This window comes from Gracilinanus agilis, chromosome 4, assembly GCF_016433145.1.
Source record: "Gracilinanus agilis isolate LMUSP501 chromosome 4, AgileGrace, whole genome shotgun sequence".
Taxonomy (NCBI): Eukaryota; Metazoa; Chordata; class Mammalia; order Didelphimorphia; family Didelphidae; genus Gracilinanus; species Gracilinanus agilis.
In genome coordinates this window covers 472,397,160-472,410,098 of record NC_058133.1, presented here as the reverse complement: position 1 = coordinate 472,410,098, position 12,939 = coordinate 472,397,160, and the positions used below count along the sequence as shown (strand labels likewise).

Below are 12,939 nucleotides of genomic sequence, written 5' to 3'. Positions count from 1 at the left end.
CTCTCTCTCTCTCTCTCTCTAAATGCACTGTAGTTCTCCCAGCTCCCAGTTACCAAGGCTCCCTATTGCCAGCCATTTCTCCGTGTTTTAGCACTTAGCTGTCCACAGTCTAGACTTAATTCATCATTACCATCTAAATCTGCATTTGCCTACTTTGTTCATTTTTCCTGCTTCTATAATGTTATTTATTTCTAAATTATAGTATTCTGCCTCTTGAAATTCCTTCCACTTTTAAAGGACAAGTTCAAGAGTTATCTTCTTCATGAAGCCTTCCCCAATCTTCTCTCCTTCCTTTGGTTCCTGGACAGGCTTATACTTTCTGTGTGCTTCATATCTTCTAATGTATTTCATTAATATTTGCATTCTCACCTGGTTTTAGTTCTAGAGTATATATCTCTGTTTATCGTTAGCACCTATTATTATATATTGTGTAGAGAGATTTGTTCAGAATTTGTCTAACACAATGCTTAGCTTTCTGAGGTTATAGGGAACAGTGACATGCCCTTTACTGGCCAATGTGGTTTGCCCATGGTTTAGCCCAATAGGAAGCCTAACTTCTCAATAAAAGAAGTAAGTTTTCTAATTTTCATACTTATTGACTCTTTACTCATCCACACTTAGGTTTTCTAAGGAAAGTTGCTAGTTAGAGGAATAGTCCTTTTGGTATTTGTCTAAGGTTTCTCCAAAAGGGAAGACAGTAAAAAGCAGTTTCCAGTTCATTCTATGAATCAGGTATGGGATGAGTCATTTTGTTTATCACAGAAAATAATGATAACCAGAAGAGAATCAGTGTCCATCCACAGAATGATTTAAATAGAATTTAGAAACTCAATTTATAATTGTTGGAAGTTTGGTAGCAAGGTAAGTCTCATCAAGACATATTATTGTTTGACAGTTTTGCTAATTATCCATTTCACCTCTATTGAATACATTTAGATCAAACACCAACTGCAATCTAAACATCATCTTCTCTCTATGAGGCTGACTCTTCCCCTACCCTTTCCTGTTGCTGCAACACCATCAACTGTTTTAGTAGATATAGCAGCTATTGCTTCTCTAGCCTCTCAGGACCCCTTGACCTTATGGAACTTCTCCATTTGAGGTTGCTGCTCAGTCATCTTGTTGAGGAAGAAAACACAGAAAAGAGAGGTGGCCTGATCCCAGGCATAGGCTTGCCTAGGTAGCATGGTGCTCATGGCAGCTCAAGGCTAGGTGGAGGATATAAGGCTTCCACGATTGTCCAGCTCAATGGGATTTTGAATAGTCCTCATTTTTTTAAGGAGGAAAGGAAAAAGAGCACCAAGAAGCAGGCTACTCCAATAATATATTCACAGAGATTTAATTCAGCAGCCAATTTGTATGTGGAGGGAACTCCACTATTACTGGAAGTTGATAGAGAATGTCAGAGGATGCTCAGATTACCACCAGGAGTGGCAAGGTTACCAGGCACATACTCCAGAAAAAATGTGGTGGGGAAGAGAGAAGGAAGATACTGCTTGCTTGAATCTGTTTGGTTGAAGGGCTATAGCTTTATAATACTACAGAGGGATGAGCTGGGCTTCAGGGCCCAAACAGCATCAACTTGTGTGTTTAATGAGGAGGACTCTATGTAGAACATAGATTTTTAGAGCCAGAAGTTATCTTAGAGATCCTTAGATCTTAGAGATCTTAGAGAAGGATGATACTGCTTGGTTGAATCTGTTTGGTTGAATGGCTATAGCTTTATATTATATTTATATTATAATACAGCAGAGGGATGATTTGGGCTTCAGAGCCCAAACAGCATCAATTTGTGTGTTTAATGAGGAGGACTCTATGTAGACCATTGATTTTTAGGGCCGGAAGTTATCTTAGAGATCCAATCTCTTTTTACTTTATAACTGAAAGATTCAAATGCCATCAAGATAAAGGAAGTTGTCCTTGTTCACAGAGTGCAGTGGTCCCTCTGCCATATCATCCTGCTGGGAGAAGAAGGGAAGAGCTCTGGATGGGGTCTGGGATTGTTCTATACATTCCTTTCCTACTTAGTTTTTTTTAAAGAAAAAAAAGCAAATAGAACAAGCCAGGAAGTTCTCATTGAAACTAATAAAAGTGTCTAAAGAGAATGAAGAAATCAGTTTGAGAACTTTGGTATGGAGGAAATAACCTGACATTAACTGTTTTAATTATAGTTGTTGCATTGGGCTTATCAGTGTGGGAAGAGGGAGAATTTGAGCCCTACAGGGAAGTGGGATATGGACAGTAAGCTGACCCTCTTCCTGAACTTGGATACTCGGGCTCACAGCCTAGTGGCTGCTCTGGAATTGTTAACAACTGTTTTGGGAAAGGGGCTGAATGATTAAGAACCAGGATTACATAGCTGGGTTCTCATTTTGGCTCTGCCAACAACTTGATGTGTGACCTTACCTGCCTGGATCTCTCAGCTTTTTCCGCTGATAACTATTATAATAATGTAGTATTATTGCTTCACCATAGATCACAGAAGAGGTACTTAACTTAGTAATGCTTAGTGATTTGGGAATCCCAGAGTAATAATTTACATTTATGTAACACATAACAATTCACACGGGTTTTCCTCACAAGAAACATTGATCCACTCTTTTTTCTATATGAAAACATGGAAGACCAAGAGGAGTTAAATGTCCTGAAAACTCAATCACAATTGTCCTAGACAGGACTTCAATCTAAGGCTCCTGACACAGAATCCAGGACTCTTTGAATATCAAGAAACTACTTCTTCAAATTTTGACTTTATGGAACTCTAGTAAAACCAAAACAAAACCAAAGTTGGTTTGAGTGCCCAGGGGTCTTCTAGTTATCTGCTGGCCTTAGAGCCCAATAGATTTGGGTGAACATTCTTACTTTGACATTTTGTAACTAGGTGATCTTATGATAGTCACTCTCAGACCCTGTTTCTTCATCTCTAAACTGGGTGTAATACCTGAGCATCTATCTCTTAGAATAGTATAGGGACTACAATAAGATAATGGACATAACATGTTAATGTCAACTTTTTTAAAGTTTATTTAATTAATTTAGAATATTTTTCCCATGGTTACATGATAATGTCAACTTTAAAGCATTCTATAACTGTGTCAATAGAATTTTAGGACTAGAAGGAATTTCTACATTCTTCTCCTTCCTCCAATGTGGCTAATCCATTTAGGGAAGCATGTTTTAACCTGCAGGTTTGACTTATAAAAAATTTGTATTGCTCTTTTTTAAATATAATTAGTTTCCTTTGTAATCCTATATATTTTATCTTAAAACATTGCTCTGAGGAGGTTCCATAGGCTCCATTAGACTGCCAAATGGCATGACACAAAAAAGGTGAAGAAACTCTGATTTAGAGTATAGCTTATTTCATTTAAAAAAACAACCATCAAAAAAATGCAACTCCAAAACCAAAAACCTATGAGGGAAAGTTCTCATACTTTTTTGTTTGCTTCACCTTGTCCATTGCTTTCACGATGTTGGGTATGTATTTAGCATCACAGTATAGTGAATAAAATATTGGCTTGTAGAGTCAGAGGGCTCAAATCCTATTTGTAACTATGGGTAAATCACTAACTTCATTGGACCTTGTTTTCTTTATGTATAAAATGAAGCAGTTGAAATGGATAAGATAATATGTGTTGTTCCTTCTAGTTCTAGACCTATGATTCTTGGAATAATAGATGGATGGATGGATGGAAGGAAGGAAAGAAAAATGGGTGTGTGGGTAGATATTTCAGTTAGGAGTAGCATAGCTGTTTTGGGAATTCTGATTCCGATTAAGATATCTAGGATTCTAGTTTCGGTCTGGGATAGATTATAGAGTATATGAAGGTAATGGCTAATGACAACATCTAATTTATATTTTGTGTGTTTTTTTCTTTAAAGCAATACAGTGTCGAGATGCTGTTAAGCCCTGTGTAAATAAAGGAAAATGTGTTACCTACCATAATGGCACAGGATACTGCGAGTAAGTACACCCTAAGGTTTCTACATTAAACTCTCTCATCTTTTTACATAGTTTAGAACACTAGGCAAGGTTAGTTCCATTGCTTCATTCTTCATTATTTAAGTTGTATGTAAAGGGATTTTTTTGACCAAAAGAAACTGAGTTTTCTTTTTTTGAGGGGAATAGGGGATGGGTTGGAAATATTTTGAGAAAATTTGAGAAAAGAACTATATAACATCATGATTGATTGATCTACCTCCTTTGTGTTCTTTTTTCCTTTGCTTGGTAAATGACCCCCTTGCTTTTTTCTGGTAGTAGCAAGTAAGTATTGGCTATCTTCAAATATTTAATTGAGTGCCTCCTAAAAGAGAGATTAGATTTGTTCTGCTTGACCCCAAAGAATCTGCCTTCCAGGAGTAATGGACAGAAGTTGCAAAGAGTTAAATGTTGGGAGAAAATGCTAATAATTAAAGCTATTCAAAAGTGGAATGAAGCTTCCTTGAGAAGTAGCAAGTTACCCTCACTGGAGGTCTTCAAGGAAAAGCTGCTTGACTATTTCTCAAGCATATTGTAGGAGAAGATTCTTGTTTTCTTTTGAATAAGGTGATATCTTTTGATTTTGTGATTCTGCAACACACATTGACTCCAGATTCCATAGTTAGGTCCAGTTTCTCCTTCCTGTCATCTAAGACCAGTCTCTAAAATGCAACTTAAATATTCATTTTAGTTCCTTCTGTAAATAATCCCTGAAGCACTATGAGACTATACTAAGAACCCTTTTCTTTTATGTTCCATGTGGCAGTGTTCTCCTTCCCTTTCCCCTCCCCATCTTTCCTTTTTTTCCCACTTGATTGGAATCTAGACCAACAGCCCAAGAACACCCAATTTCTTCCTTCATACATCTATGACAAGCTATGAACACAGCTTTATAACCAGTCACTGTAGCTTTCCAGGATGGGACATTTTGGTTTCATCTGCTGATCACAATTCTCTATTTTCACAGTATCCTGAGTATGGATTTCTAATTTTGTACTGGAAATTAGTGGTAAATTAGTGATTGGTATGTGGAATTTCTTTTTTGCTAGCAAAAATAAAACTTATTTTAAAAATAAAGCTTATTTACAATGTTTTAAAGCATATTAACTTTTAACAAAATAATAACAGAAATGGCCTATTTTCTTCTTTGTCTCTTCTGCTCTCCTTTGCTTCTGTATTTTTAAAAAATTCTGATGCCATTGTAAATCTATACATAATTTTCTATATGGTTACAGACTTTTATAGCTGGAAGATACAGATATATATGTATACACACAGATATTCAGATAATGGAAAAATATTGGAAGTCAAAGGGGGTCATAGGTTTATATCTGGAAGAGAACTCAGAACTATCTCATATCCCTTCACTTTACAGATGAGGAAACTGAGAACCACAGGTGTTATTAAGTCACACATTCAGGTCAAGTGGTAAGAATCAGAAGCAAAATTTAAACCCAGGTCTCATGACTTCAAACCCATCACTCATTGTTTCCATGGTACTCTTGCCAAATCCCTTCATTTTACTGGCAGAGAAACCCATCATGCCTATTGTTCTGATTCTTTGCTCTTTGTAGTCCTCATATTTGACATGTATCTTCCCTTTTATCCGTATATGACTTTTTTTTAGCCATTTCCCCAGTTTCTGGGAACTGTGTATATTCATTCTATATTTTCTAGTTATGCTATGACTTGATAAGCACATAAAGTAATAAATAATATAACTGACATTCAGATAGTGCTTTGAGGTTTACAAAGTACTTTGCATGCTGTATCTCATTTTGAGTTTCACAAAAATCCTGTTCAGATAGATTAGGCTAATTTATGGTTATCAACTTTTTAATCTATAGTTCCTGATGAATGATGATTGTACATCAGAAGTGAATTAGTAATAATTTTTCAGCTGAGTCTTCTTGGGCACTTGGATCTGGTTTCTTTAATGCTAGAAAAGGAGCCACTTTTAAGCAGGAAATACTATTTTTAACTAAATGTGAATATTTTTTGAAGGTGCTATGATAGCAAATCATGCCTGTATGTTGTTTAAATTGTAATAAAAAGTAATTATAAATTGCTTATTCACTAAATAATAATAACAAAAGGTAATTATAAATTGTTTACTCACTAAATACCACCTAAAACGGTGTCCTGCTACTTTTTTTTTGTCTATAAGAATAGTTGGGATGGGTTTTTTGACCTAGAATGGAACAAATGATTGAGAAAGAATCGAAAGATGGTCACATTTCACATCTTTAGAATTGGGCTATAGTTCCACTCTCTTGTTTGAAGTACCTGCTTTGTAGTCATATTTTTTCATAATTACATATTTGTCTTGGATAATTAGTACTATTGTCTCTTGGGAGCTTGATTCTAGCATAGTGTCCCATGAAGGTAGATACTTCACGAGTGCCATTTTGAGTGAGTTTGTAAGCATCTGTGTCAGCAGCTCAGATGGAAATGAATGGAAATACTTCTGTCAACTACTGAATAACTTCAATCTGCTCTGTTATTTCCTGGGACTTTGTTTGGTTCTTGAGAAAATAGATGGTATTCTTATGAGAATAATTCCAGAAACTTCGTGGGCAGTCATTATGCACAGCTTTGCATGAAACCTGCTTATGATTCCCTTTCTCTTGGACTCCTGAGTCCAAGCAGCAAAGGATAATGGAAATGGGGGCTGAATATGACATCTATGGACCTGAGTCTCAGCTCTTTTGCTTATTAGTTGTGTCACCTTGAGTAAATCAATTAATTTCTTTGGGCTTTACTTTCCTTGTCTGTATAATAAGAGGATTCATTTTCCAGATCAGTGGTGTCGGACTCAAGTAGAAATTTATCATTGCATATTAACTTCAAAAACCAAAAATTCACATTATCTATGTTATATTGTATTTTAAAAAACTTTTGGAAAATTAAAAATGTTATTTGTTAAAAAACAACATTCCTCCATGACATTTTAACCTGGTTCTGGGCATACTGGGGAATTTTTGCAATACTTCTGTTCCACTTTATCTTTGAGTTTTTTCCCCTTGCCCTAAATCCTTTGATCTAGAAAAGCTTAAATTAGTACATAAAAATCTCTTAAATTTGTACAATAATAATGTTGCAGATTTACTCAGAACCTTCAAGTTAGAGCATTGATAATAGCTATAAAAATAATACATACTTTTAAAGTGACTTTTTTCCCCTAGAAAAAAGGAGATAGTGAAAGTCTGCTCATCAGTAAATAATAAGAAGGAAACAGCTCACTCAGAGCACATAGTAGTAAATGAAAATTAAAACCGTTGGCAGGCTGACAAAATGTCTATCAGGCATCCAGGGCGCGTAAGAGTCTGCCTGTTTTAAGAGACTGCTGGATTTTTAAAAAGAAAAGCCAGATCTTTAGCATGGAGGTTGGGATTTGAGAGAAAATAGCTGCAAAGTAGCAGGTATCTGAAAAGACTTTCTTTTCAAAGAACATAATGCTACTGATTCAGCTAAAATATAATGATTGTTTATGGAAATTATAGAAGTCCCTGATAATATCATGCTGACAGATGAGGATAAGTGGATTTTTAAAAAATTCATTTCACAAACATTTCAATTGTTTTTTCTTACTGTTAGGAGTCCTTGGGTCCTGTTCATGTGTCAGGATAAAAGCAGGGGAAACCTGTGTGAAAGTACACACTTCAGCTACTGTGACTATGTGTATTGTTCGATCTTAATAAAACTCATATAGCTGTGCAGATATAAAGCATGTTATGCTCTACATTTTCCAGTGGGAGTTATCTCTCCCAAATCTATAATTACTTGCAGCCTGTCTGTAAATTGTAAGTTTTTTCTTTTCCTTTTTTTTTAACCCTTACCTTCTGCCTTAGAATCAATGTTTCTAAGACAAAAGGTAAAGGTTTTTTTTTTTTTAAAGTACTGATACCAAGGCAAAAGGGTGGTAAAGGCTAGGCAATTGGGACCAAGTGACTTGTCCAAGGTCACATAGTTAGGAAATGTCTGAGGCAAAATTTGAACCCATGTCCCCCAACTCCAGACCTGGCTCTCTATCCAATAAGCCAGCTGGCTGACCCTAACTTGTAAGCTTTTCTCTAAAATGTAAATGCATAAGACATTGCTTTGATTAAATTTTTCATAAATCAACTGCCATTTATCAGGCACCTACTTTGTAGCAGACATTTTCCTAAGTACAAGGAATATAAATAAGGGGCCCTCCCCACTGAAAAACCCGACCCTAAGAACCCCAGATCTTGCTCTCAAGGAAAAGTCTAATGCAACTGAAGTTGAGTGGGGTATTGGGGAGGGGCGATTAGGGAACTTTAAAAATGTGAATTTTAAACATAGGATCTTTTAAAAAGATTCCCTCCCCCTTTAAATGTCTTTGGAAGTTGAAAGACTCCAGAATGGTTCACAGGATTCTGGATTTAGATCTGAAATGGAATGCCAGAAATGATAACCTCCTCATTTTACAGAAAAGGAAACTAAGGCTTGAATTTAGAAATGATTTGGCCAAAATCACACAAAAGATTCATGAGTAGCTTTTTGTTCTCTTCCCTCATTTTGATTGTCCTCACTTGTACTTTAGGGTAGAATTTTTATTTTCAAAGCTTTGGTTCAGAAGTCACTAAACTTGAGATTTGATGAGGGATCTGGTTTCAAGTGATGACAACTCATTTTAAAGATCCCAGTAGAGAGAAAGTAGGTAGGCGCCTGTTGATTGAACTCTCACTCCCTAGTTCTAGTTTTGCTAACACCTCTTAAGTCTCTCAGTTCCATCACCTGCAAATTGGGAATAAAAAATGCCTGCCTTATGAGAGACCTCAAAGAATCCCTTCAAGGATCACATGAAAAATGCTTTGAAAACTGTAATATGCTGTGCTAACATAAACTGGGGGGTGGAGATGGAAACAAACCATTAAGGACCAAAATGAGAAGGGTGTTTCACGCCTTACAATTGGGTATTATTATAGTTTCCTGTTTTTTTTGCCATGTGTTCCTTAAAATTACATTGTTGAGTGGGTCACATTTTCTCACAGTAACAATGTTATAATTTGAGCTTGTGTTCTTGACCAGCAAAATATGGTCAACAGTATCATGAAAGTAAAGCTTAGAATGACTACAAAACTCTCTCATCATTTAAAATGTCTCTTAAAACGGGCATCAAAGAATTGTACTCATTGATTACATCAGGAGCCCCAATAAAATGGAGATGCAACACATAAAAAATACAATTCTGAGTCATATTAAATTTGACCTAAAATTAATCTGCTGTTGCAGTATTAATTAAATGTTTAATCGTCAATTTTGCTTGATGCCTTAGAATTTAGAAGGGCTTTGGAAGGAGGAGTTAATAGGGAAGGTTCAGGCTTCCTTAAAAAAGCAGCCCAAACAAGTTTGAAGCAATGCCCTCATTTTCTCTTGATTAAAATCCTCTCCAGCTTTTGGCAAGTTGAGGCACCCAGAATCATTCTGTTGTTCTTCTCTGCTCAGAGTAGCGTGCACTAATGATGGGGATGAAGATGGTGGTGCTATTTCTCCCACTGAAAGAGTTTTCAGAAGTGAGGGCTGACCTAATATTCCCTTCTCCTTCCTCAATTTGTTGAGAAGTAGATTTCTTCCTTGTCAGACCAAAGTTTGATATTCACTATCAGACCAAAGCAATGCCATCTGGAAATAGTGAAGTTATTAACCGTTCTTATCCTTCGGTGCCTCAGCCTGGCAGCTCTGTTGGTGTGCTCCTCAGGTGAACTTCATTGCCAAAGATTATCCTGATACCCTTTTGGAGAGCTTGGCAACTCATTGTGAAACTCTGAAAACAATTACCTGAACATTAGGTCCTATACTTTTCAGAAGGAGCTCTGTGGGATTCTAGAGCTGGAGGGAACTGTAGAGGAAATTACACCCATGATCCTCATTTTACAAATGAGGAAACTGAGGCCTCAAGGAAAATGACTTGCAGAATTTGCCAACCTGCCTCTTTATAGGATTGATTATTAGCAATAACCTCCAAAAAAAGGGTGAATTTGGATTACATACAGGAGAAGAGTGTAGGAGTGCTTCTTTCTTTCCCTTCCTCCTTCCTTCCTTCCTTCCTTTCTTTCTCTTTCTTTTTCTTTCTTTCCTCCCCTCCTTAAATTAAAACTTGTTATGGTATAACTAGAATTCAGCCCTTTTTTACACACACAAAATATTTTTGGTAGCTTTCCAATGGTCCTCTTAATTGGAAGGGCAGAACAAGTTGAGAGAGTTTATAAAATGTATTTTTTTCACATCAGAAATGTGGTCAGAACTGTGCTTCACATTCAGTTGCAACATTCAGAATGGGAAGGACACTAAGCAAGCTTATCTAATGTGAGTACATTGCACCCGCTAGCAACAGCGAGCATTTGCATCAGCCTAACTTGGGGTGATTATGTATTTTCCCAAGATAGTTCCACTCTCTTAAAAACTCAGTGTAATTGAATGTGAAAGGGGTATTAGAGTAGAGGGGGAAAAGGTAAAGGATGTTGGTGATGGAAAACTTAACACAGAAAAGACTAACTTAATGAGAAACTCAAAGTATTTACTTCCCTTCTTTGGCTCTGACAGCATGAATGGCTGCAGCTGAATTGGTATAACTAATGTTATCTTTTCGACTACATAGGTGCCAGGAAACACAGCTATTTTGCTTTCTAGGCCATGCTAATCAACTAAATGTTTCCATGTGCATGAAACAAGTAGCAGTTTGTTAATATGGGAAGAGGGTTCTGTCCCTGTTTTCAATCTATGATTTAAAAAGGAGTTTCTAGAAACAGACTTTTTAACTCCATATTTAACTGGTTTGCCAATTAAACTTACATACAATGTATGGTTAAAATAAAAAAAATAATGTATATATGTGTGTATATATACACACATATTTGTGTGTATGCCATCCCTGAGAAACTTATTGCTAAAGGCAAGTTTGATGCCATAACTTTGACATTTGACATTTGACAGTTTGTAGATTCTCCCTGTGTTTTTTCTTAAGGATGAAGTCTCTGAAAGGTAGGAGAAAAAGGGTATCAAAAAACCCCAAATGGATCAATCTTGGCCTGCAAATGGTGAATGTTTATGATAAAGATGAGCTTGACCAGCCTTCTTTCTATACTATCTCCAAATTTTCAATGCCCTAGATAACGTATCATTTTTGTTTTGATTCAGGTAAGCATCATCACCATAAGTTTCATGGCCGCAAGCTCTAAAAACAAATAAAATAAGAGGAATAAGAAAGCACTTTTTTTTTTGGTTCTACCTTCCATATCTAAGAATATTTTAGCTAACCCTTGACTTTTGTCACACATTTTAGCTTTTCCTAACTTAATGTAAATTTAGCAAGAATGGATATAAATTAATAATCATAATAGCTAGTATTACATAGCTCTTCAAGGTTTGTTAGCAGAATGCTTTCCAAATATTGTCTCCATTCCATTTCATCTTCATTCCAAATATTGTCTCATTACAACAACCCTGGAAAGAAGGGACTATTATTCTCTCCCATTTCATAGATGAGGAAATTTAAGCAAACATTAAATGATTTGCCAAGGATCATATAGTTTGTATGTGTTGGTGGCTGAATTTCTATAGAAATATCCCTGACTTCTGGTCCAGGACTCAATCTGCTGTGTATCTAGCTTTGTATCTAGAAAACAGTATATAGTTGAGTTAGAACTCTATTACTATCCTAAGTACAGGTATCCCTTTTACATCACCAGGGGTTAGGAATGCAGCCACCACCATTATCTGAAACATGGGTAAAATTTTTTGGATCTCCCTATGAACCAGAGAAGTCTGGATTTTTTTTCTTTTATGGGATGTTTACAGTACCTTATATGCATTTCTGAGTTTCTAAACCTTTTCTCTGTCATTTGTATGTTGTCTGTGACTTCTGCAAAATTCCCCCCAAATTCCCATTTAATTTCTTATGCCAGTTCGTGATATATCAAAACCACAACGGGAAAAGTTGTGATGTTGAAGGGATAGCTATGTTCTTTTTACTCTCAAACTTTTATTTGTTGCATAGGATGGCTGATTTTTAAAACTTTAAAACTTTTTAAAAACTTTTATTAATTTTTATTATAAACTAAAATAATTTATAAAAATAAAGGTATTAATTTTAAATTTTAAAAAATTAAATTTTTAATTTTTAAAGTATTGATGGTTAAATCAATATACATAGAGAGTCTATGATTCCAAACACACTTTCCCACAAAAATCCATGCCTTGAATACCAGTATTCTCAGGGTTTTCTCTAGAGTTTTGTAAATCATGGAACAGCCTCAATTCAGAAGCACTAAAATGACATATAACTAGATGAAATGAACAATAGAAAGAGGCATCCCGTGGGTGGGTTAGCTTCAGCAGGTTACTAATGATGTATGGTGCATTGGGACATAGAAAATGTGATGGGAAAGCAGGAAAGACAACAGATACTAAATAACTCATTTGAGAGATTACTTCCAAAGCTTGCTACTCACTTGAGTATCACAATAACCCTGTAACCATCCCTACTATAGAGCTGAAAGAAATACATAAAACAGTTCAATGATGTTAGTGAGTGCCATACGGTTAGTAAATGTTTGAGGAAGACCTCATGCCTACAGACCCTTCTGACTCTTTGATGGAAGACTTTTTCTTCCAAGTAGTGCTCCCTCATACGGATAGCCTTCATGATTCCTTGAGTTAATGAGACAGGAGAAGGACCCTGAAGTATTTATGGGAAGATAATGGGCAAAGAATCTCACAGGATAAATAGGCTTGGAGAGGCTGGGATATGTATTGTAGAGGAAATAGCTGTCACAGATAACAACAGCTATGATTTCTATATCACAAAGGGCTTATATATACAATATATGTGTACATACATATGCATATGTGGTTGTATATATTATATTCGTTGTATACACACACACACACACACACACACATATATATATATATATATATATATATATATATAT

General features: G+C 35.9%; 1 protein-coding gene across 1 annotated transcript in view; it reads left to right on the top strand.

Annotated features, from left to right (window-relative positions):
• Window positions 1–12,939, top strand: part of NOTCH2 (notch receptor 2) — a 173,289-nt gene that overhangs the window by 42,749 nt on the left and 117,601 nt on the right. The window contains exon 2 of the mRNA XM_044672526.1: window positions 3,883–3,964. Within this exon, the coding sequence (XP_044528461.1) occupies window positions 3,883–3,964 (82 nt within the window). The remainder of the gene's footprint in view (window positions 1–3,882; window positions 3,965–12,939) is intronic.